This window comes from Apteryx mantelli, chromosome 22 (assembly GCF_036417845.1).
Source record: "Apteryx mantelli isolate bAptMan1 chromosome 22, bAptMan1.hap1, whole genome shotgun sequence".
In the NCBI taxonomy this organism is placed as follows: Eukaryota; Metazoa; Chordata; class Aves; order Apterygiformes; family Apterygidae; genus Apteryx; species Apteryx mantelli.
Window position 1 is genome coordinate 13,418,768 of NC_089999.1, and position 24,896 is coordinate 13,443,663.

A 24,896-nucleotide genomic window follows, 5' to 3' on the forward strand; every position below is an offset into this window, starting at 1 on the left:
TTCATCTTACACTGCTTCTCTCTAAAACAAGCCCAAGTAACAGTGCTGTGAAAGCTGGGCCTACACTAAAAAAAAAAAGAAAAGAAAGGATTTTTTGGTTCTTCAGGTTTCTGGGCTAATTTGAGTCATTTAAGAAGTCCTGGATTGTTCGTTAAGGAAGCACCCTGAATGCTTAAGGCATTTGTAAAGCATTTCAAGGAGGCCATCTGAAATTACAACAGCGTAGCCTCTTGCTTTCCTCTGAAGTATTTCTAATAGCTACCTCCAAGATTAACCCCTTTAGTAAAAAAGAAGGGGGAATGTCAGGACGTGTGGAATATTTTGTTTTTCAGAGAAGCCAGAACTATTCCATTCACCTTTTTGCTTAGCTGTTACTTGCCAGCCGTTAGACAAAAACGTTTATGTTCTGTGTTTTCCATACAAGTTTTGTTTTCAAGGAATTATTAAGTTAGTTGGAACTTGCTGAATTGAACCCCGCTATTTTAATTCTGCATAGCTGTGTATTTCTGTTCCCATTTCCTCTTGCTTCCCAGTGTCATTAGCAGCTAAGGCCCGTATCGCAGGACACTCAGGAAACTCGGTGAAATTGCTGGGATAAAGTTGTCTGCCCGAAACAAGCCTGGCTTAGAGAAAGAGATTTCATCAACAGAGTTCCCTGCAGAAGCGTTGCGTTGCTGAAAACACACCGATCTGCGTTTAACTTGGGGAAGGCAAATGTTGTGGCATATGTACTGACGGAAAGCGAGAGATCTGCCGCTAATGTTTTCACTCCTACTGATGCCTGTGTTCCTTGTCAGAGCCGCGCGGAGCTTCCCCCGGCTCGGGCTCGCTTAGCTGCCAGACGGAGACGGAGACGGAACGCCGGAGCGGGGGAAGATCCCCGCGCCGACATCCCCGGGCCTTCCCGAGCGCGTGCTTGGCTCCGGCAGCCCCGGCGCCCCGCGGGCCGGCCGCGCGGGGATCCGAGGGATGCGGCGGGCCGGACGAAAGCGGGGTCCTCGCCCCGGGGCGCTCGCTCGCTCGCTCGGGCCTCTGCCGAAGGGGAAGCGTTCGCCCTGCCGAAGTTGGCGGCTGTGATTCGCGAGAGGAGGTGGGTTCCTGTCCGGAGCGGTTGCGGGGCGGCTGCAAGCCGTCAAACTCGGCTGCCTCGGATGCCGGAGACGGCTGCTTTGCTGCAATCTGCGTCCTGCACGGGGCAGGGAGGTTGGTCCCCGTCGGCGCTCTGTGCGCGCCCGGGGCTGGCGCTCGGCACAGCTGCCCGGACCCGGGAGTCGGGGCTGCTTCGGGCGAGAGGCGCCTCGCACAGCGGCCTCGCCGGGGCCGGACGCGCCGGGATCGGCGGCCGAGCGGGAGGCCACGGCACCCTCGTGCCGGCGCATGGGGCCCCGGCCCATCCTCAACGCCTCCGTCCCATCCCGCCGCACGTGTGTGTGTCCCCCCCCCCCATCCCCGGGCTGTGTCACCTCCGTGATGCTCAACCCCAAACCCACCACGATGCTCCCCCACAGTGGGGGGGGGGGCACCCAGACCCTCGGGGGTGACAACGAGCCCCTTGGGGGTGGCACCAAACCCCTCGGGGGGGGACACCGAGACCCTCGGGGGGGGGCTAAACCCCTTGGAGGTGGCATTGAGACCCTCGGGGGGGGACGGAGCCCCTCGGAGGTCGCACCGAGCCCCCCGGGCACCAGCCCCCGGGCGCGGCGGGGGCTGCACCGGGCCCCCCCCCCCCGGCCCGGCCCGGCGCGGCCCGGCGCGGCTGCGTTTGGGCCCGGCGGCCGCCGCTCCCCCCCCCCCCCCGGTCGGCCCGGCCCGGCCCGGCCCCGCCGCGCCGCCCCCAGCCGCCGTCCCGCGGCCGCCCCCGCCCCCGCCTCCCGCCCGCCGCCACGTCCGTGCGCCGCTCGGGATCGTCCCCGGCTCCCGGTTCCCGCTGCCCGGTTCCCGGTTCCCGGTTCCCGACGCCGCCCCCGCAGCGCGCCGCGGGCCGCCGGTAAGCAGGGCCGGGCCGGGGGGGCCGCGCCGCTTTGTGCGGAGCGGAGCGGGGCCGGGGCCGGGGCCGGGGCCGGGGCCGGGGCCGGGGCCGGGGCCGGGGCCGGGTCGGGGCGGGCGGCGCCTCCCGGCCTGCGGCGGGCACCGCTCGGGGCCGCGGCCGCGTTGCTGCCCGGGGCGCGGGCGGGGGCCGCGGCGCGGCCGGAGCGGGAGCGGGAGCGGGAGCGGGAGCGGGAGCGGGAGCGGGGCCGCGCCGGGCCTGGCCCGCTGCTCCCGGCGGCTCCGGGGCCGCTGCAACCCCCGGGGCTCCCGCAACCCCCGGGGCAGCACGGCGGGACCCCGGTACCGGTGCAACCCCGGTGCCACCGACCCCCCCCCCCCCCCCCAATGCCACCGACCCCCCGACGCTGTGCGGTGCAACCCCGGTGCCGCCGAATCCCCCAGCGCTGCACGATGCGGCCCCGGTGCCACCGAATCCCCTGGTGCCACCGACCCCCCGGCGCTGTGCGGTGCAGCCCCAGGGCCACCGACCCCCCGGTGCCGGGCGGGGTGACGCCAGTGCCACCAAACACCCGGGGCTGCACGGTGCAACCCCAGCACCGCCGACCCCCCGGTGCCGCCGACCCCGTGGCTGGGAGCCCCCGGGGCTGGGGCTCCCCGGGGCTGCGCCGTGCAATGCCGCTGCCTTGGCCGAGTGTCCCGGGCGTCGCTGCCTCGGGCATCCTAGCGCAGCTGGGAGCCGTGTCCGGAGCCTCGGGCTCTGCGGGGGCGGTTTGCTTCCCGGCCGGTCCACGCACCTCCCCGCGCAGCCGGCGGCCCCGTTCCCGGTTGGGCACCGGTGGTGGCCGGGCTGCTGGCCCGTCGCGCGGGGCCGTTGGAGGATGACTCCGAACCCGTCCCAGAGGCGGAAGCGTCTCGGGAAACCCACGCCGTGCCGCTCGTTAGTCCTCGTCGGGTCCTGCTCCGGCCTTCTCGGCTCCCGCCTGGTAGCGGCACCACACCGGCGAGGAGTTAGCCGGCGAGGTTGCCTCCGCCGCCATCCTGTAGCTGAGCTGTCTGGATGCGCCAGCCGGAGCCTGGTGCAGGGTCCGGGAAAGCCCGGCGGGAGCTGTGGGCACGGCTGCAGCGTGCCGGCAGTGTGCTGGAGGCCGGGAAGAGCAGTGGAGCGTGTCCCTGGCCGGTGATGCAGCTCCCGCCGCCCGTTCCTTGGCTCCCGGCTGACGGAACGACGCATTTCCAACCCGGGACATCGTTGGCAGGGATGGATTGCCGCGCTTGGTGTCCAAAGTGCAGCCGCTCCCTCGCGTGCTGGGGTATTTGCAGTCGACTCTTGAGCTCCGGGGCTGTCTGCGGATCCGGGATGGGACACGGAGCAGCACGGGGAGCCGAGCACACGCGGAGCTGTGCCAGCCGGCTGGGCTCGCCCTCGGCTCTCCCGGAGCCCCCTCTCCCGGGAGCTTCGGCTTCCGGTGACGGATGGCGGAGACGCGCTTGAGAGCCGCCTCGCCGGTGGAAATCACCGTTGCGAAGCGGCGCTTCCGAGGGCCGTGCGCCTCGCCAGACGGCTTGGAAACGCTCCTTTATATCGCTTTGAGTCGCGCCTCCTCCTCACGCCTCCTGCTGCTGCCGCGCTAAGAATAAGCGGGAGGTGGGAGCCGGCGGGGGCCGGCGGGGAATCCTGCCGCCCCGAGCCGACCCCGGCTCCTGCCCCCGGCGCCCTTCCCGCCCGGCGCGGCGTGGCTGAGCGGAGGCTCCTGGCCGAATAGCTGCGACGCTCTTTACGGAATTCGGGAATGCCGGCGGTTCCTTTCCCATCGCTCCTGCCCTGTTCGCGTGGCCTTCGCCGCCGCGTCTGAGCACCCCGCGAACGCCCCTCTCCCGCACCGCTGCCGCCAGGATCCGCCTCCCGCGCCGCTCCCTGGCTCCCACATCTCCCGAGGCTGCCGGAAGCGTTCGCTTCGGAGCCACGGCTGAAGGCGTCCATCCCTTTTCCCCAGCGGGAAAGTTCCCGGGAAAGTTTGGGGTTTTGCAGCGCTTTATTAGCGAGGAGTTTCCAAATTAGAAAAAAGGGAAGGAAACCGCCGGCAGCTGGCGGGCGCCGGAGCGCTGTGACGGTGGAGGTGCCGCCGCGCGTGCCGGGCCGGAGGCGGCGGTCAGCGAGCCGGGTTTTGCAGCCCGGGCGGGAGCGGTTCTCGGCGGCCGTGCGTGGCGCTGGGGCCAGCATGGGATCGGGAGCAGGAGCGGGAGCGGGCGGCTGCGGCGAGGGCCGAGGCAAGCCGGGACCCGCGGGCTCGGGTGGTTGCTGCTCCGACGCTGACTGATCTCCGCGGGGGATAGCGTCACCCGTCCCGCCAGCTCCGGCGGCCTCCGCCTTGCTTTAAACCCAGCGAGCGGAGCAGGCGGCTCTGGCGCGGCCGAGGGAGCAGCCGTAGCTCCCGGGAGCGATTTGGAAGACGCAGCAAAAACAAGCAGGTCTCGGCAGATCCCGTCCTTCCAGCCGGCGCCTTCGGATAAAGGCAGGAGGCGGCGGGGGGGCTGCACGAGAAACCCCCCCGGTCCGACGGCCCCGGCGCTGTCCCAAAGCGGGCGTGCGGCCCGCGAGGACGCTGCGCGGGGGGAATCGCCGCGGGCTCCGCACCGAAGGCCAAGCTGCCATTTTTATTATCCATTTACTTAATGGGGTGCAACGCTGGAAACCTGGGAGCTGCTCGGAAACCTGGGAGGCAGCTTGGTTATACTTCACTTTTTTTTTCTTGGAGAAACCTCTTTTGAAAATCCGTAGTGGTTTAGTGTCCCTGGCGTGTTCATTAACCACCGGGATACACTGGCTTTCCCACTGGGAAGTGTTCAAGCGAGGCGTTTGGTGAGCTTCCCCCTTTCGGAGCAGGTTGGAAGCTGCGAAGCATCTCGGGGGCGATAAACTGGGGTTTCCTGGCTTTGAGAGGACGTCAGCTGCGGAAAGTCCTGGGCGGTTGTGGGGTGCTGCCGGAGCTGCCGGGGGCCCCACAGGCCGGCGGGATGCGGGCCGGCGGGATGCGGGCCGGCAGGATGCATGCCAGCGGGACGCACGCCCCGGGGGGGCTCCTGCCTGCGCCGGCGGAGCCGCAGGTCCGTCGCGGCCCCTTTTGTGCCGTTCCGCAGATCCGCACAAAACCTGCCATGGAAACGGAAGCCCCGGCCAATTTCCCAGGAAACCCCGAGGCGCAGTTAGGAAATGCAAACGCGGATGCCGATGCCCGCGAGGCCCCGGCGGCGGTGGCGGCCGCCCGCTCCGTTTTCCCCGGGGCTTCGCGCGCGGCGTCGGCGGCAGCAGGGCGTTCCTGCCGCTCCGGAGCGCTGACTCACGGGAGACAATACCATATTGATAGTTTTTTCCAGCCTCTCCCGGTTGCCTGGTGACAAACAAACAAACGAGCGTCTTAAGATTGGAGCCGAGTGGCTGCCTTCCCGCAGCCCCGGCGGAGCGGCCGGGAGCCTCGCGGCATCGCTGGCCCATGCGCCCCGGCCTGTGCCTGCTCCCGAGTTTCGGGGCGGGATGCTCCGGAGCCGGGAGGGAGGCGCTGGGCACCGGCACGGCGGCGTCCCACAAATCCGGGAGCAGCCTTTGGAGCGCTTCCCCCCCAGCCGGCAGCTGGGTTTTCCTTTTTTCCCGTGGGGAATAGGCAGTCACGGGGGGCAGAAGCTGCGGTGCCGAGGAGGGGCCGGGAGACCCCCGTCGCGGGTTCCCCGTTGGCATCCCGCTCGGCTGCCGGCAGGTCTCTCCCCCCTCTGCTGCCGCTTCCTTCCCGGCCTGTTCCCGCAGGGATAAGCAGGGCAGAACTAGCGGAAACGGTGCCCGTGCCGCCGCTCGGTGCAGCCGTGGGAAAGCGGGAAGGCAGAGCTGCTGCTGGCGAACGGCGACGGGAAAGGAGGCGACTCCAGGCTGTTTCCCGGAGCCGGCCGGGGCAGGAGCGGCGGTCCGACGCGGGGAGCGTGGGAGCATGTTGCTGCCGCCGCCGCTCCTGCCCCTCGGCCCGAGCGCGCTCCCGTGCCTCAGTTTCCCTGCCTGCGTGCAGCGGTGCTGGCTCCATGTCCATGCCCCAGGTGTCCCGCGGGTCCTGCTCCCGCGGCCGGGAAAACCGGATGGCCGCGTTTCTTTCGGGGCGGCGGGGGCCGCGTGCGCGGTGCTGCCTCTGCGCCCCCCGTCGGAGCCTCGCCGCGGGGCCCGGCCCGGCCCGTCATTACGGTGCCCCGACGGAGAGTCTTCCTCTCCCAATCTCGTGTCCGTAGAAACTCGTGCCGTGCAGCGTCCGACACGGGCGCTTTCCCTCCTCCGGGGCTCCCGCGCGCGGCGCGAAGCAGCTTCTGCTGCGGGAATTCAGAAAGCTTCCCGGCGGTTTTCCCCTTTTCACACGTTTTTCTCCCGCACAGGGGTGCGCGGAGCCCGGGGCAAACGGCAGGGCAAACCCAGGGAGTTCCCGGGAATTCCCTGCTCCCGCTGCCCTCCCCGCATACCCAGAGAGTTCCTGGGAATTCCCTGCTCCCGCTGCCCTCCCCGCATGCCCAGAGAGTTCCTGGGAATTCCCTGCTCCCGCTGCTCTCCCCGCTGGCCTCTGCCCTGTCCTTCCCCTCCCGTCCTTTCGTTTCTCTGACCCTGGGCTTAAGATGGCAAACGAGCGTTTGCGGATCAGCGCTGCTAGTTAGCGGGGGACGAGGCGGCGTGCGGAGCGCCCGGCACCGCTCCGGATGAGCCGTCACCCTCTTGCCAGCCACAGCCCCGGGAAGCTGCCGGTGGGCATGCTCCGGCCCCGGGAAGCTGCCGGCAGGGATGCTCCGGCCCTGGGGATGCTCCGGCCCCAGGATGCTCCAAGCGACCTGCTGGGCTGGGAGCCGGGCCGGGCTGCTAAGGACGCGCGCGAGGCGCCTGCTCGCCTCCGACCGGCTGCTCCGGGGGCTCGCAGGGCTCCGGCCCCTCGGTCGAGGGAATGCAGCAGCTAACGCCCCAAAGCCCTGTGCGGCGGAAAAATAAGTCTGCCGGAAACGCTGATAATCCAGATTATTGAAATCCTGAGCGGGGACTTGGAGCATGGGAACCGAGGTCCCGGCTCTGCTGAGCGGACGGACGGACGGACAGACAGACGGGAACGCCGGCCGAGCAGCACCGTGCCCCGAGCACGGAGGTCTCGCACCGCGGCCGCCCGCTTCGCGCAGCCTTTCCGCCTGCGTCCCCTTGCGCGCGTTCGCGCCACACAGCTCTCGCTGTAGCCTCTGCAAAATCCGGCTGCTTTTCGGCGGGGCGAAGGGCCACGGTGCGCGTTGCCCCTGGAACAATCCCGGATCCGCCGCTGCGCCTGATTCCCTGCACACCGGCACGAGGCAGGCTGGAGCAGGGATGCATTTAGAGCGCGCGAGGGGATGCTGGCTGGCTTTAATCGCTCACGCTTGCTTGACCTATTTCTTTTTAATCCCTTCCTGGAAACCTGATTTCGCGTCTGCGTTCCCTCAACTATTTTAGGAATGTCGCCCTGCTGAGATCAAATTACCCTGGAGGAAGCCGGCGCGGAGCGGCCGCGCGAGGCAGGGCGCCTGCGGACGAGCTGCCAGCGCCGTGGTCCGCGGTCGGAGCAGCGCCTGCCGCAGCCCTGCGCTCGCCCTGCCAGCGGGCATTGCGTTCCCGCGGCCTGCTCCGGCGTCAGCACCGGCAGCCAGATCCCGGACACGCTCCAGCCCGCGCCGAGCGGGGGACGCTGCCGGTCGGAGCGCGCACTGTGGCCGCCGGATAACGCTGGCGTGCCCTGCAAACCCGGCGCCTGTGGATCCGCGCCTCGGCTGCGGGTCTGGGGACGGAGCGGGGCCACAGGTAAAACGTCAGGGCCCAGTTCTGCGGAGACGCAGCCGGCTGGCAGGGAGGGAATAGCCGGGAATGCAGTGCCTCTCCCTGCTGGGCCGGTTTCCGCTGTGGATGGAGAGACCCTTCCCGGCCCCGGCTGCGGGCTGTGGCAGGCGGAGGAGCCGGCCGCGGGCCCAGAGGACGGAGGATCCCGGCACCCCACGTTTGCCTCCACTTGGAATTGAGCAGAAGCAGGATATTTTCCTGGATTTGGCGGCGGGGGAGGCACGGTGCTGCTGTCCTCTGCCGGCTGCAGCTGCAACTGCCGGGCTGGCCCCAGCCGTGGGAGAGCGGGCACCGCGTGCGGATCTCGGCCGTGCTGGGCGGCGTGCACCGCGCACCGCGTGCGGATCTCGGCCGTGCCGGGCGGCGTGCACCGCGCACCGCGTGCGGATCTCGGCCGTGCCGGGCGGCGTGCACCGCGCACCGCGTGCGGATCTCGGCCGTGCTGGGCGGCGTGCACCGCGCACCGCGTGCGGATCTCGGCGTGCACCGTGCACCGCGTGCGGATCTCGGCCGTGCCGGGTGGCGTGCACCGCGCACCGCGTGCGGATCTCGGCCGTGCTGGGCGGCGTGCACCGCGCACCGCGTGCGGATCTCGGCCGTGCCGGGCGGCGTGCACCGCGCACCGCGTGCGGATCTCGGCCGTGCCGGGCGGCGTGCACCGCGCACCGCGTGCGGATCTCGGCCGTGCCGGGCGGCGTGCACCGCGCACCGCGTGCGGATCTCGGCCGTGCCGGGCGGCGTGCACCGTGCACCGCGTGCGGATCTCGGCCGTGCCGGGCGGCGTGCACCGTGCACCGCGTGCGGATCTCGGCCGTGCCGGGCGGCGTGCACCGCGCACCGCGTGCGGATCTCGGCCGTGCTGGGCGGCGTGCACCGCGCACCGCGTGCGGATCTCGGCGTGCACCGTGCACCGCGTGTGGATCTCGGCCGTGCCGGGTGGCGTGCACCGCGCACCGCGTGCGGATCTCGGCCGTGCCGGGCGGCGTGCACCGCGCACCGCGTGCGGATCTCGGCCGTGCCGGGCGGCGTGCACCGTGCACCGCGTGCGGATCTCGGCCGTGCCGGGCGGCGTGCACCGTGCACCGCGTGTGGATCTCGGCCGTGCCGGGTGGCGTGCACCGCGCACCGCGTGCGGATCTCGGCCGTGCCGGGTGGCGTGCACCGCGCACCGCGTGCGGATCTCGGCCGTGCCGGGCGGCGTGCACCGCGCACCACGCTCCTTTGACCAAAGTTGCCCTGTGGCTTTCAGCGCTGCCCCGTTCGCTGCCCCTTCGGCCCGTGTTGAGCGCTGCTGGGGCAGCGGCTGGGGAACGGCCCTTCGCAGAGAAGTCCCTGCCAGGGAGCTTTCCAAACGAGGCTTATCTTTACCTGGTTGCTTTTTACCCTTTTCTTTGAAAAGGGCTTAAACCCAGCCGTTTTAGCATGCGGTAGGATAGGTATTAACAGGGATCCTCGTGTGCTTATTTGTTTCCGCGACACAGGATTGCGTTGCCAGCGGGTCCCCCGGCTGCTGCCCCGGCAGGGCTGCGTGCGCGGTGCGCGGGCGGCAGCGGCGGCGATTTGGGGCCGACCTACGCGACAGCAGGGCCTCGCCCTGCCCGTCCTCCCCGCGTGCTCGGCGTTTCCGTTTGCCGTTAGAAGCAACTGTAAGTTCTGTTCCTGACCATTTACTTTTCATCCGAATTTTAGTCCCGTTGCAGTCACGCCTGCAGCCGCCGAGTAGCACGCGGAGTAGCATGTCTGCACGCGGATGAGCTGCTCGGCTCCCCCGGACGGCGGCTTCCAGCCCCGGCCGAGCTCCGGTGCCGCCTCGGAGCTCTGCCCCGGAGCTGCGGTTTGGTGCTGGCCCGGGGGGTCGGTAGCGGCATTTCCTATCCTTCCCGGGCACCTAATAAATACACGCTCCAAGGCCAAACGCTGGGAGACAAAGATCCCCGGCTGCAGGCGCTTATCAGCGGCTTTACAGATCTTAGGATCTTTAAACAGATCTGGGGATTTTTAACCTCTCATGGTTTCGGGGCCCGGTTTTACCGCTCGACGTCTATGAGACAGTGCGTCGTTGCTGATGTCGTCGTTCCCTGCGGAAGTTCTCATGTTCCCGGTGTTTTTCAGATTTGGGCTACGCGCGTGTTTGCAGCGCGTCCTACGCAGCCTCTTTCCCCCCGGATGCCTGGCTCCGAGGCCGTTCCCGTGAGCAGCTGTGTCTTCTAAAGCACCTACGTGCTCCTGTGAACGCGTCGCAGCTCAGCTCAGCGCGTCTAAAGCCGCCGCACGCTATCGCAAGCGGGCGCGATGGCGGCAGCACCCACAGGCGCTGGGGACACCCATGCACCCAGGGAGGCGAAGCCCCCGCCGGGCGGATGCAGTCGGACGCGAGGCGCTGCGGCGGCGGAGCGGGGTCCGGCCGGCAGCTCTGCCGCGCGCCCCCCGCTCTTGCCAGGCAGCGTGTCCGGGGGCTTTTCTTCCCAGATTACGCACGTATTTTTTATCCGAACGCAACTTTAGGGGCGGTTGCCTTGAACGCACCGCTTAGGGAAGAGCCTTTGGGAAGGATGTCATGGGTCGGCGGCGTTCCCGGTGTAGTTCTGTTCCGGCAGCGGCGTTGGCGCGGGAGCGACCCCGGCGCCGCGGTCCCCCACGCCGGGCGGTCGCGGCGCGATCTGCTCGGGGCTGCAGCGTTCCTCCCCGACGCGGTGGCTTCTCCCAGCGGCTGCTTTGCCGCGCTGCAGCCTGCTGCGGCCCCTGCTCGGCGAGGGTCTGAGCTCCGGCGCTTCTTTGAGAGAGCTTCCAGGGTGTTTGTAAATAAAAGCCAAACCTGGAAGCGACGGGTCCGTGCGGCCCTTTGGAGTGGAAATAGCGGGTTTTCCTACGAGCTTGCAGCACTCCCGTCGCGTTTGCCCAGCTGTCGGCACGGCTGATGCAGGCTCTGGGCCGGGATCCCTGGTGCAGGGGGGGCTCCGGGATGAGATTCCTGGTGCAGGGGGCTCCAGGCTGCAATCCCCGATGCAGGGGTGCTCCGGGCCGGGATCCCCGGCACAGGGGTCTCCGGGCCGGGAAGCTGAGCCGCGCTGACCGTCGCCAGCCGAGACGGGAGGTCTCGCTGCGCCGCCGCCTGCTTTGCAGGGCTGCAAAAAGAAAAACTTTAAAATCCCCCAAAACAAGATCTCCCCGAAAAAAGAAAGAAAGGGAAAACCCTTGAGGAGGGGGTTTCCCAGAGCGGTTCAAGAGGAAAGCGGGTCCCGGAAGCGTGTTTTCTGCGGCAGCCCCCACACCCGCTCCGCCGGGGCGCTCTTCCCCATGGCCGTTCCTTCTTTCCCCTCATTTTCCCTCTTTCCTCTCCCCCTCGCAGGAGGGCCGGGGGGCGGCGAGGCGATGCCGTGCCGCGGCGGCCCCGGCCGGTGCCCGTGACGCCCCGCCGGCCCCCAGCATGACGAGCCTCTTCCGGCGGAGCAGCGGCTCCCGCGGCGGCTCCGCGGCGCCGGAGCTCAACAACAGCCGGCCGGGCCGGCAGGTCCGGCGCCTGGAGTTCAACCAGGCCATGGAGGACTTCAGCACCATGTTCCCCCGCATGGACTACGACATCATCGAGTGCGTGCTGCGGGCCAACCGCGGCGCCGTCGACGCCACCATCGACCAGCTCCTGCAGATGAGCCTGGACGGCGGCGGCGGCGGCGGCGGCGGCGACAGCTCCGACTCGGAGGACAGCATCCCCGCCGAGGTGAGCCCGGGGGGCCCGGACGCCTGGGCCCCGCGGCACCGCGGCACCGAAGCCCGGCAACGGACGGACACAGCCGCACGGCTGCTTCCGCTCGGTGCCGGCTCCCAGCGTCGCGGCGCACGCCGAATTCGGGGACGGCCACCGTGCCGCCCCGGGCGTTGCACAGGGCGTCCCGTCCTGCGGCTGTGCAGGATGCAGCCCGGACAGTTCGCCCCGGAGGGAATTTGGGGCTGGAGCCCAAGCGCTTCCCTCCCATCCCGCTGCCGAGGGCGCGTGGCCGTGCCGTGCCGTGCCGTGGCAGGTTGCAGCAGCAATTTTAGCCAATCGCCCCCCGCTCTGCTTGGCTTCGCCCCCGGCTCGCTCTCACCCCCTCCTTCCCGTCGCCCAGATCCTGGAGCGGACGCTGGAGCCGGACAGCTCGGACGAGGAGCCGCCTCCCGTGTACTCGCCCCCCGGGCGCGAGCCCCCGGCGCCGGGCAGCTGGCCCCCGCGCGCGCCGCCCGCCCCGCCGCCCAGGTGAGCGCCCCCGAAACGCCCCGGGCGCCGCGTCCCGCCTGGAGGAGCAGCTGCTTCCCAGCCCCGCATCTCTCGGCCGGTTCCCCGGGATCCCGCGGAGCTGGGCGAGGGGGGGCTGCGGGCGCCGGCGGGGTCTTGCAACGGCCGATGGCGGCTGCCTGTGCTCGTCCCGCAGGACGGAGGCGCCCGGCGGCGCCCAGCCCCGGAGCCGCTACCGCAACTGGAACCCGCCGCTCCTGGGCGCCCTGCCGGACGACTTCCTGCGCATCCCGGCCCGGCCGCCCGCCGGCACCCAGGTGAACGCTGCCGCCCCGGCACTGCGCCCCCCGCTTCCCGCGGCGCTTCCCGCGGCGCTTCCCACGGCGCCCAGCTCTTCCTCCCTTCTTGGCTCCCAAGTGGCCTGCCACGTTTTCGTGGACACCTGCCGGGAAGCTGCGCTTCACCGCTCCGGCTCCGTTGCCTTCCTGGGAACAGGACGGTGCGGATTCACTGGGGCGCGGGGCAGGAGAGGACCTTTCCCCGGCGCTTGTGCACTTTTGCTTTTTATGGCTCGCCGAGAGCAGCTACGGGTCAGAGAGATGCTGCGGGCGCGGGCGAGATCGCTGCTGCCCGGGCGGCTCCGCTCCCGCTCCTGCTCCTGCGCGGAGGCACCCGGGAGCTGGAGGCAGCCGGAGGGCCAGGGCGCAAGGGTGCCTGGTGCAGCAGCATCCGTCAGCCCGGGATTTGCGCACTCTGCCTTCCGGATGGGGGGAATAAGAGCAGAGACTGGGCTGGGGGGGATGTTTCTCCCCGGCCTCGCACGCAGGTTCTGCCCCACGCTTTTAATTTAAAGTGTTTGCAAGCCGACGCTCTGGCAAAGAGCTCTTCCAAAAGCGGGGCTCCCGCTGTGCCCCGCTGATTCCCAGGAGACACAGCCTCCGCTCCCGGCTGGAAACACCCTTGCCCTGCCGACCCTCCCCGTGGGCAGAGGTGGCAGGAGCCGGGTCGCAGGCGGCTCCCGCGGCGGCAGCGGATCGGCGGGCTCCGCGGCCCCGGCCCGACGCCTCTCTCCCGTGCAGGGCTCCGGCAGCGGCGGCGGCAGCGGGCAGCCGGCGGCACCGCGCGGCCTCGGCCCCCGGGGCCCGGGCGCCCTGGAGCAGGAGCGGCGCTGGAAGCAGTACCTGGAAGACGAGCGCATCGCGCTCTTCCTGCAGAACGAGGAGTTCATGAAGGAGCTCCAGAGGAACCGCGATTTCCTCCTTGCCCTGGAGAGAGGTGAGAAGCCCTGTCGGAAACCCGGGAAAGCCGCTCCGGAGAGCAGGGGTGGTTTTCCAGCGGCGGAGAGCAGGATTGCCATCTGGGGGGCTGCAGGCGCTGCGGGATGCAGCTGGGCACGTCGCTCCCGGAGCTGCTGCCGCACCGCGGTTCCCGCGCCCCGGGCTCCCGCTGTGCCGTGCCGTGCCGTGCCGTGCCGTAGCCCCGTTCCCTCGCCGCTGTCCGCGCCGCGAGCGCAGCAGGGGAGGGAGAGCAGCGCGGGGCGCGTGCCGCCCCGGGGAGCTGAGCGCCGGCGGCGTTGTTTTCCAGACCGGCTGAAGTACGAGTCAAAAAAGTCCAAGTCGAGCAGCGCTGCCGTCAGCAACGACTTTGGTTTCTCCCCCGTAACACCAGGTAATTTTCAAGACGCGCCTGAGCTTGCGTTTCTGGGGCTCCAGAAGCGCCGGATTTGGGTCGCGGGCGCGCTCGGTGACCGGGCGTTTGCCTCGCAGGCGACGCGGCCCCCGCGGGAAGCAGCGAGGCCGGCGGCGCCGTGTCCGACGATGCCTTATTCAGAGACAAGCTGAAGCACATGGGGAAATGTGAGTTGCTTTCCGGCTCCGTGCTGGGGGGCTGCGCGGGGCTGCCATGGAAATCCTAGGGAAAGGGCAAAAACGGCAGCGCCCCCCGTTCCGGGGGCCGACGGTCCTTGCGGTGCCCGGACTGAGCTCGCCGTGCTGGGAAGCGTTGCGCAACGCGACGTTTTCGGGGTGTCGCGGGGCTGCGCGCCGGGGCTGGGGCTCGCTCCGCCTCGGGACGGGCCACCGGGGCGAGACCTTCACCCGCTTCTTCCTTCCAGCAACGCGCAAGAAGCTGTTCGAGCTCGCCAGGGCCTTCTCCGAGAAGACGAAGATGAGGAAGTCGAAAAGAAAACACTTGCTGAAGCACCAGGCGTATCCTCGAGCGGGCTCCTTGCCACCTGCCCCCGGCAGCGGGGGAGCTGGGAATCTGGGGGGGGAGCAGCCGTGGCCGAGGCGCTGGAAATCCCTGTTATCCTGAGACCAAAGGCTCTGCCCTCCCCAAATCCTGCCCCCACGGTGCCAGGGATGCTCTCCCTGAATCCTGCCCCACAGTGCTGGGGATGCTCTCCCCAAATCCTGCCCCACAGTGCCGGGGATGCTCTCCCTGAATCCTGCTCCACAGTGCCGGGGATGCTCTCCCCGAATCCTGCTCCACAGTGCCGGGGATGCTCTTCCCAAATCCTGCCCCACGGTGCCGGGGATGCTCTCCCTGAATCCTGCTCCACAGTGCCGGGGATGCTCTCCCCAAATCCTGCTCCACAGTGCCGGGGATGCTCTTCCCAAATCCTGCCCCACGGTGCCAGGGATGCTCTCCCCGAATCCTGCTCCACGGTGCCGGGGATGCTCTTCCCAAATCCTGCCCCACGGTGCCAGGGATGCTCTCCCTGAATCCTCCCCCCACGGTGCTGGGGATGCTCTCCCTGAATCCTCCCCCCACAGTGCTGGGGATGCTCTCCCCGAATCCTCCCCCCACGGTGCCGGGGATGCTCTCCCTGAATCCTCCCCCCACAGTGCCGGGGATGCTCTCCCCGAATCCTCCCCCCACGGTGCCGGCGATGCTCTTCCTGAATCCTCCCCCCACGGTGCCGGCGATGCTCTTCCTGAATCCTCCCCCCACGGTGCCGGGGATGCTCTTCCTGAATCCTCCCCCCACGGTGCCGGCGATGCTCTTCCTGAATCCTCCCCCCACGGTGCCGGGGATGCTCTCCCTGAATCCTCCCCCCACAGTGCCGGCGATGCTCTTCCTGAATCCTGCCCTGGGGATGTCCCAGGGATGCTGTCCCCAAATCCTGCCCCCACGGTGCCAGGGATGCTCTCCCCGAATCGTGCCCCCACGGTGCCAGGGATGCTCTCCCCGAGTCCTCCCCCCGTGGTGCCCGCCAAGGCGCCTGCCCGGCCCCGGGGAGTTCCCGGCGGGGCAGTGGGTCTTGCAGGGCGCTTCACGGCACTGCGGCCCCATCCCAGCCCCCGGCTGATTTTCCTTAGCGGAGCCGCAGGCTGGGGACAGCGGCTTCCACGGCCAATCTCCTCGACGACGTCGAGGGACACTCGTGCGGTAAGAAACCCCGGCGGGGCCGAGCCGTGCCCGCTCTGCTCGCGCCGGCCAGCCGGGATCCTGCGGGCAAGCGCCCGCTCCCCTGCCCATGCCGGCCCTGCGCGGGGCTCGTGGGAGCTGGGATGGCGATGGCCCTGACCCCGCTCGGCGGCCTCCTGCCTTCCAGACGAAGACGTCCACGCGCGGCAGCCGCAGCTCCGGGAAGAGGAGGAGCTGCCGAAGGACGGGCGGTAAACGGTGAGCGAACCCTGCCCCGGGAGCTGCCCCGTCTGTCTGTCCCGTGCTCGAGCAGGGCGGCCGGGTTGGACCCATGTCCCGCGTGCCCATGTCCCGCGTGCCTATGTCCTGCAATGCCAATGTCCCGCGTGCCAATGTCCCGTGTGCCACCATGGGCTTGTCCCGGTGGCCACCGCGAGGCAGCTCTGACGGAGCCTGCTCTCCTTCTCCCCCCCATCCCACCTCTGCCCTAGGTGCCGGAGCCGGGGTTTATTGCTGGAACAGAACATGTAAAAGCTTAACAAGAAGATGGCTGAAAAAGGAAAAAAAAAAAAAAAAAACGACCACAGATAACCCAGTTTTTGGCTGTTCCCCTCTGCTGCTGTACTCCGCCGAAGTACAAGGATCGAAGTGAGGCGCAGTGTTTTCTTACCACAGGTTTGAAAACCACTTTTCCTGTCTAGCAAATCAGCCAAAACCCCCCCAACCCCGGCAGCTGGTGTGAGTCGCTGCGGCGGAGCGGGTGGACCTCGGACGGGGGAGAGCGGCCGGTGCCTGCTGCTCCCTCGACCCGCGCGGCGCTGCGGGAAGGTGCAGATCGGTTGTGCTAGCGAGGACGCGTTCGAGCGCGGGATCCTGCTCGGCTGGAGTGTTCCCGGACATATCGCGGTAGTGACCTAACTTTACTCTGCGCACACAGGAAAAAAAAAAACGCACGGGAAGGAGAACCTAAAAAAACGCTGTCTCTTATTGCTACGAGTAACGAGCAGACATTCAGAGCAGGTAATAGTCAGAATAATATAAGTTGCTGTTTATAAAAGGAAAGGCCTTCTTTTCCTAGGCGTTTCACTTTGAATTAAACCTTTGCCTTTGGCATTGCTAAAACTGCCTTGAAGTACGGACGCTTCTCCTCCCCGGCGCCGGGCAGGGCGCACGGCGGGGCCGCGCCGGCGCAGGTAAGAGGCGCCGTGGGCAGGGAGGGAGAGCGGTTTGCTTGCTGCCTGCAAAATCCCCACCGCAGTAGGGGTTTGCCGCGGCAGCCGGGCACGGGGACGGGTTCGGCGAAGTCCAGCGCAGAGGCGAGCAGGGCGCCTGGAAAACGGTGCCTGAGTCATGCCATGGGTTTAGGAGATGCTGTCGGGCTGGAGAGAAATATGCAAAAAAAATCCCTTCCCTGTGGAAGTGCCGAGTGCTGAGTGTTAAGCCAGAAATCGCTCCTGCCAGAGCCTTTTCTCCTCTGTTATCGGCATGGTCCGTTTGCCGCTCAGTGCGGGAGGTGAACACGGATTTTCCTGTTCTGCATCGGGCTCCGGTGAGCTGGCATAAGCGGTGCGAGGTTGGAGCCACCAGCCCTCGCCACGGGGTCGGGCGACCAAAGCCCCGCCACGGCGCTGCCTCCCGGCCAGCTGCTCTTCAGCTCTGCCCGAGACTCGGGATGCCTTCGGAGCGGGCGCCGAGGTTGTTCCCAAAGCGGCCCTGCTGCCCTTGCCCCGGCCGGCCGGCACGCTCCAGGTTTCCAAAACGCAGACCTGCGGACGGCCCCGCCGTCCCAGCTCATCCGGCTGCGGGCTCCGACGCTTTTCTTTCTAAGGCAGGCGAGAGGAGCATCCCGAGACCGGGCGCCCCGGCTGTCGGGACGCCCCCGTTACAGCCACGTGCTCGCGGCGGCTGCTGGATGGCCAGTATTCGGGCAGGGCGTCTGTCCGTCTGTCCGCGTGCAGCGTGCGTATGCATGTTGCTAAGTGCGAAGCTGGCGTTTGGCCGCTGGAAACAAGGCCCTTTCGGAGCAGGGAGGGACTTTCTGGTCCTGGCAGAGGGGCGGCTCTTTCCCTGCCCTGCGCTGGCCCTGGGATTAAGGAGCAGCTGCCGTTGCTCCCTCCCCATCCGAAGCAGCTCGCTGCATATTTGGAAGAAAATCAAGCGTGCAATCGGAGCAGCTTGTAAATGCTCCAGCGCCGCTGGGCTCGGCTCTCAGCTGCGTTTCGTGAGCGCAAAAAGCCCCCGCAGGCAGCCGAGCGGGAGCCCGGGCTCTCGCTGGCGGGACGCTCTGCTCTGCTCGTCTGGCGCAGTAGGGCTTTGCCAGCCCGTCGGCTCCGAGGCAGCCCCAGTGCTGCGGCCGGGGCTTAATATCATAGCGCAGGTGAATCCGGCTGGGCTCACTGGTTTAACAGCAGCTAGACAGCCTGGTAAACGCCACTTTTTTTTTTTTTCTTTTTTTTTTTTAATCAGGTCTAATGAGTAGGAAGGCCACTAAAACAGGCTCGGGAGCCAAAATGCATTTCTTCTATAAAAATGTACAATTCTCAGTGACGTTTGTATCACTTCTTTACAAAACAGTTTAAAAAGAACAGAACAACAACAAAAAAACCACCTCTGTGACGTTTGTGAGTGTTGCTATTTTAGAATTTATTACCATAAGTGATTTTTTTCTTAAAGATGTTTAATAGTAATTCCTATAATAAAGGCTTGTTGTTACTCTTAGCATTGGGGTTTATTTTGCTTTTTTGCTGCCTTGTTTCGGCTTTACTGCGGGAAAGCGAACGGTGACCGGGAGGGAGATGCGTTTTCCCTCCGCGCCAGCTCCGGCTGCAGGTGAGTGGCGGGTGCGAAGGCAGCGCCAGTGGGTCACTCCCGGCGCACAGCTCCTGCGGGGAAGAGCCCCTTCTCCCCACTAGGATCGATTTTTGGGAGAAGCTTTTCAGCTGCCGTCGCCCTGTGGTCGGGGGCTTTGCTGCCGGAGCCGTGACCCCTCTGGGAGCGGCCCTGCCTTTGAGGAAAAAACCTGCCTTTGAGGGAAAAGCGGCTTCCCCGCTCCCGTCTGCAAACAGCGAGGCTCTCGGGGTCGGGGAACGTGCATTCGCTTTCCTCTGCTTCACTATCCATCACACAGCGGCTGCCCCGCCGGCAGCCTGGCTCCTTCGCGTTGTCTCCTAGTGGCACGGAAACCTTATTTTAAGGAATTATTTCTGAAATGTGTGTTACGAATGCGCACCGCACCGAAGCACCAGCAAAGCCGGAGTACTCAAAATGGGGCCGTTGGTCGGGGTCGCTTCCCAGGGCTGCTCTCAGCGCCGCTCTCTCCCCTGGCGCTGGCTGTCCGTGGGCTCCGGAGAGCTGGCTTTAAACGCCACCGCTCGCCTTCCCTGCGGCGGATCGGGCCAGCTCCTTCGCTCTGAACCCAGGCTTTTCTTCCCAAAACACATGCTAGAAAACAGCAGCTGAGAAAAGCCTCGGGCTGTGAACTGCGCAATCGGATGAGGATGGACGTGTTGAGGGGTTTTAGCCCGGCCTCGTACCTGCTTGCTGTCAGTCTCCAGTGGAAATGTACTGCCCCCTTCCTTTATAACACGGGAAGATGGAAAAAAGTGAATGCATTTTTTTTTTAATTTTTAATCAGCTTGTTCCCAATCTAAGGACTGCGTCTAACGAGCAGGTGTTACTCATTGGGACGCGCTTCTTAACGTCAAGTTTGGGGAAAGGCCGGGGCCGGGGGGAGGCTGTTTACACAGAGCGAATAACCTTGCCGTCGGTGTTGGATTTCATAGGTCGCCTCGAAAAGCGCCGGCTGGGGCTGGGCACTGTCTGCTGCCACCTCCCGGGCTGCCGGGGCAGGATGCGGCCGGCGTGGGCACGGAGATGTCCCCTGCTCCGTCACTGAGGCCGGGAGCTGCGCTGCTGTCCCCAAGCCGTTCCTCCAAGGAGGCCGGGCCGGCTCTGAGGAGCAGGCCACGGGTTTGGGGGCTGTGATGGCCGTGGGGCCATGGTGGTCAGGGGCCGTGGCAGCCACAGAGCCATGGGGGCCACAGGGCCATGACAGCTACAGAGCCATGGTGGGTATGGCGGCCACTGGGCCATGGTGCTCATGGGAGCCGCAGGCCATGGTGCTCATGGTGGCTGTGGTGGCCGTGGTGTCTGCAAGGCCGTGGTGCTTGTGGTGGCCATGGTGACCTCATGGCCATGGTGTCTGCAAGGCCATGGTGCTTGTGGTGGCCATGGTGACCTCAGGACCATGGTGGTTACAGTGGCCATGGCGGCTGTGGTGGCCATGTGGCCCACGGTGGCCGCCTGACTGGGGGTGCGTCCCTTAGCCAGGGCGCGGGCACGCTCGTGTCAGCGCCTGGGGACAGGGGACCGGGGACGGGGCCATGGCGGCAGGAGGCACCGGGCGCCATCGGCTCCCGCGGAAACATCGAGCATCCACTGCCTCTGCCTGGAGCTGGCAGTCCGCCCCCGCCTCTGCTCGGCCATCGGCTGCCGCTGCCTGGCTAGGCCGTGCTCCTCGGCGGCGGTCTATCGGCTGTTGGCTGCGTGCCCTGGCAGCCGCTCGTTCGAGGGCTCGGTAATCGGCTGGGGTCGGGTATTTCCGTTTCCGGGCGGAAGGGCGCCGGTTGCTGCGGAGCGGCCGTTGCTAGGGGAGGCCGGGCCGGGGCGTCGCCATGGCGGGGAACCGCATGCAGAAGATCGGGAGCGTGTTCACCCGGTACGGGGCGGGCGGGAAGGCCGGCGGCGGGGCGCGGCGGCGGCGGCGGGCCGGGGCCCTCGGGGCTGACCGCCGCGCTCTCCGCCGGCAGGACGCGGAACCTGCTCCGCATCGGCGTGGTGCCGAAGCCGCTGTGGTTCGACGTCTACGCCGCCTTCCCCCCGCTGCGGGAGCCCGTCTACCGGTCGCCGCGGCCTCGCTACGGCAAGGTGAAGGACGTCGTCCCGCCCGTCTTCTACCCGGAGGACGAAGTCCGCGCGTGAGTTCCGGCGCTCGCGCCCCGAAGGGCCCCGCGGCGGCGCCCGAGCTCTGCCGCTGCCCCTCGTCGCGGGAGGGCGGTTGCGCTTGGCGGCGCTGCGCGGCCTGGTCCCGGGCGGCGCCTGCTCCCTTAGCTTTCTTTTTAAAGTTGCCTCTTTGCTCTTCGGTGTATGCACGTACAAACCCGGCCCTGGGAAGAAATACAGCTGCCTTTAACAGTCACTGACCCTTAGAGCAATGTTTTCCCGCTTGGCTCTATCACAGAGGACTGCGTCATGCAGCTTTACAGTTTCTTCAGTGTATTTATAGTCACTAGCAGATGTACAAAAAGCCTCACGTCAGATGAAGGCTCATTTGCAATAGAAAACTTTGGCCTCTGCTGATGCCTTTATGGCACAGAACTCCTATAAAACCACTTTGTGTGGCTAAGGTGGGCTAAGTTAACCCTCTGTGAAGAAGTTATAATGGTCCTGTGACTTGCAGGTGGGTGATAAAGATTAACTGGGATTTATTAAAACCATTTAAAAATGCTGGGGTGAAAAACATTGTATAATATGAAATGTAATGGAAGAAGGTGAATTAATTATTTTAATACTTTCTGTTGTAGCCTAACTGAACACACTCTGCTGGTTAAATACTTCAAAACATATTCCTTTTTGATGGACTGAAAAACTTCAATGTTTTATTTTTTGAATAGGAGGTTTTATAGAGCTTATGGGAATGGTCCAAGATCTTTTGACCTGTCACAATCAAACTTCAAATCCACTTGCCAGAGGTAAGATTTATTTATAATTAAACTGGAAATATTTCTGACACTTGTCCCTTCTTCACTGAAGTCAATGAACCAAAAGGTTATTTATAAAAATAAAAATTAATTCTTCAAATCTAGGTTTGTTGAGAAATTCAATGAACTGAAGGAAGAAGGAAAAATTGAAGAGGACAGATTGTTTGAAGAAACAGGAAAAGCTCTTCTAGCCCAAGGGATAATTTTACAGAGAAGAGGGACAGAAAAAGTAAGTATTAAATATTGAGAAAATTAATTGGCTTGTGGATTCATAAAGTTTAATTTCTAGGTCCTTAATATCAAATGAGTTCAAATTAAATTCCCATCACGATAATCATCTGTGTGATAGTCGTAATAAAAATGTCTTGTGCAAGGTAAACTTTTCTCTCAGTTCTGAACATGACTGGCAAGGTTAAGGTTCTTCTTTTGGGACAGAAAAAGAACTACTTGTGTCAGTGATGGATGATTTCAGTCTTCAGTGCTTTGAACCCAACCATTGGTTTAAGTATATAAACCATCTGGAAATCTGTCTACATATTACCATATACATACTACCTATGTAACATGGAGGTAAATTAGAACCTCTCCTTGCCCTAAGTTAACTGACATATTTTTCTACCCCTTTTTAATAGTTAAATAGTCTAATGCATTCTTACCGGTTGATATGTGCGTGTTCTTTAACCTTGATCCTGAACTGGAAATTCTTGAGGCATAAATCTTGCGTTTGTAAAAAGCAGCAGTATTGAAATAAGAGGTTTGTAGTTTGGATTTGTTTTGTTGTGTTTTTGTCAAGAAAATAACTGTCTAAAAGAACTATCCAAAGCATCATGCCACTGATGTGCTGCTTTCTGGCTTTGCTAGTGTAAAAGAGAGGAAATGGCTTCTGGACATATGAAGTCCAGTTCCTTGTTGTTTCGGGCAATTGTTCTATGACTTTTGTCATAAAATGGGGTAGAAGAATGAACCTAAAGCACTTTTACCCTATCTGATAGGTTGTTTTAGACTATAGCTGCTTTATGATGGTTAGAAATCTTTAAACTTTTATGTCTAATTGAGAACTGTTTCGTCTGAGAAAGCTGACAGTTTAGTTTAAACATCAAAAAGTAGGAAGAAGAGCTGTTTATCTAAATTCATTTGTTATTCTTTCCTGTAAAATACTGTCCATTCTCCTCATCATCCAAGTAGCCCTGGACCTGAGCATCAATAGTGTTTTCCCCTCCATAAAAGAGGCTGAAGAGGAACAGAAATTGGTTCTGGTTGAAGTACACTACCCAAAGAGAGAGTGTGGAAAGATGAGATCACTAACTTTCTTTCATCTTTTTAGCTGGAGGTCAGCAGTCTTGTTTTCTATTTCTCGCCCTGGTGAAAACTTGAATCTGTTTTATCTTTGTAATAATCTAGGCATGAGTTAGAGCTTTTACAGGCAAATCTACCTGCTTTTTTGGGCATACAAACTGGAGCTGTTGCTTTCTATTGCTCTCTTCAGTCAAGCTTTGTCAGAAATTCTTTGCAACCCTGTTTTTTGGTGACCATCTGCCTTTAACTGTAGGTAGCACAACCCGATCATCAGGATACTCAAACCAGGGATCCTGTATTACGCATGCGACTTCAAACCGTGTTGGAAGAGATGCAGGAAAAGAAGCAAGGTCAGGAGGAGCAGCCGGCAGAATTGACTGAAACACAGAAGGGAAATTCCTTACTGTCCTAACAAGCTGTGCTGTTGTCTTGGCACATACTGCAACTTAGCGTTACCTATCTGTGGCATTCAACGGCTCGGGACTCAGCATTTCTGTGTGCACAACCCTATGACAAGGAGGCATTTACTGAAGGGGGGTATGCTTCAGTTATCCTGCTCTAGTGCCTTCTATGGCCTTGTGGGTGACAGACATTCTTGTTCTTCCATCCCCCCCATTTGTAAAATGGGAAATAATCCTTTCTTCTGAGGTTCAAGAGTGCCATCTCAAATCACGAGATGGAAAGTATGACACGTACTAGTGCAAAATTAAACACTTGCTTTAAAATTTAAACTTCTGTCTCTTCGGGTGTGTTATTTGCAGTAGTAAAGATGCCTTAACTTTTGCACTGATCAGGCCTTGTGACAGTCCTGCTGTTGAAATGGCATATACTGTTTGCCTGATACATTGTAACAGCTGTCTAAAGTGACTCTGAAAAGTCATCTTTTTATAGCTAATTGAGAAGAGTTGCTATTTATATTTAATATGCTCTTTCCCTTCCATCATTTGCTTAAAGTCACAATATGATAAAGTATAACAATACCAGGTAATTTGGATCTTTGCTGCCTTTCAGTGACTCTTGATGAAATCGGTGACCTCAGCAGTGTAAAAAATATGTTACAACTGGTTGCTGAAGAGAAGGTTGAGTGCTGTTACAGAAATAGTGGCTGAAACTTTGGCACAGCACAACTTCAGAAAGTAGCAATCAATTTTACTATACTTCAGAGTTGATTAGAATTCCATTCTTCCCCTGTCTGTAAACTCCAGTGCCTAGCTTATTTTTTATTAAGGATTTTGTTTTCGGGCTAAATGAAAAGCAATTACTGTTCTGAAAAAAATAGAAAGGTTTAAATCATGTCAAGCAAATCACGTCTCTCCCTCCTTGTCTGACTCTCCCCCAAAAAGGAAAGGGCAAGATTTCCTTTTGGTTTCATACCTGCCTGCCAGACAAATTCTCCACAGCTCAGTTTTGTGCTGGTACTGCTGTAAATGGTGCACGCATACTGTCTTACGAATATGTATTATATGGCAGCAAAAAGGATGATTTAAAAATGCCCAGGGTTTGTGTTTTGTATGGCTTGATTCACCTCCTGATAATCAGTACAATTACAGTAGAATTACTCAGTTATTCTTGGAAGGTCAAACTCTATTCCTAATACTGCTCTGTAATTCTGAATGAGTGCAAGATTTTATTACAAAGAGCAAAAAACCTATTTATCTTAGCACTTCTGTAGTTGTAACCACTAGAGGATCTGTTTCTAAAGCTCACGTTGGTGGCAAATATACTTGTCTGTTGCAAGATTCTTCCAAGTGGTGAATGAGTACTGCCTGAATTGCTAAATCCATACATAGACCCGTACAGAAGCGAACGTAGTGGATGCACCCACCTTTGATAGCCGAGCAAAAACAGGTTGACCCAGCACAGCAGTTTTCAAATGGTAGAAGAAATTCTAGTGTGAACAGATGTGGTGAGTAAATACAAAAAATCGATTAAAGTGGGTTTCAATCTGAAACAGGATTGGAGAGAAGAGATGTACATACTAACTGAAAGTAAAATGCTTTATGTACTTCGATCTGTAGCAGGCCGTGGAATGGGATTTTCTTTGAATCACAGCGTTCTTCCACTTGGATCAGGACAGCCAGAGGCAAGCTGCCCTCATTAGAGAGATGCTGGCAGCCGCGATATAAGTTTCTCTCCCTGAGCCCAGGTATTTTGCTGAAGCCAAATAATTCTCCCTGGCCCGACAGAAGAATGAGCAACACTTCCATGTCTCTTGCACTGCAGCATTGTGTCCTTGCTTCTAGAGGATTTTACAGGCATATTTTATTTTGAGCATCCTATTCTGAGTTTTATTGTTGAGGTTTCTAGCTCGCCAAAAATTGCGAGTGGAAGTGCTTTAAAATGAAAAGTAGTGCTATGTGGTTGAATGTAATAACGTGAGAGATTTCTTGGTCGCTTC

At 62.5% G+C, this 24,896-nt stretch overlaps 2 protein-coding genes across 3 annotated transcripts; both read left to right on the plus strand.

The window, feature by feature from the left end:
* Positions 1-1,042: 1,042 nt before the first annotated feature.
* Positions 1,043-18,161, plus strand: CUEDC1 (CUE domain containing 1). 2 transcript variants are annotated; one of them, XM_067309510.1, is made up of 11 exons: positions 1,043-1,090; positions 11,211-11,579; positions 11,968-12,095; positions 12,271-12,391; positions 13,154-13,349; positions 13,659-13,742; positions 13,841-13,930; positions 14,188-14,281; positions 15,406-15,464; positions 15,631-15,701; positions 15,935-18,161. In XM_067309510.1, exons 2-10 carry the CDS (start codon positions 11,289-11,291, stop codon positions 15,696-15,698), a joined length of 1,131 nt encoding a protein of 376 aa, XP_067165611.1. In that variant the 5' UTR covers positions 1,043-1,090; positions 11,211-11,288; the 3' UTR covers positions 15,699-15,701; positions 15,935-18,161. The 2 variants fall into 2 exon arrangements, with proteins under 2 accessions (XP_067165611.1, XP_067165610.1); XM_067309509.1 differs by lacking the exon at positions 1,043-1,090 and adding an exon at positions 1,893-1,987.
* A 1,867-nt stretch (positions 18,162-20,028) lies between these two features.
* Positions 20,029-23,229, plus strand: MRPS23 (mitochondrial ribosomal protein S23). The gene is made up of 5 exons (XM_067309737.1): positions 20,029-20,160; positions 20,252-20,419; positions 21,116-21,193; positions 21,308-21,431; positions 22,752-23,229. The coding sequence occupies exons 1-5, from the start codon at positions 20,117-20,119 to the stop codon at positions 22,908-22,910; spliced, it is 573 nt and encodes a 190-aa protein (XP_067165838.1). The 5' UTR covers positions 20,029-20,116; the 3' UTR covers positions 22,911-23,229.
* Positions 23,230-24,896: the final 1,667 nt, after the last annotated feature.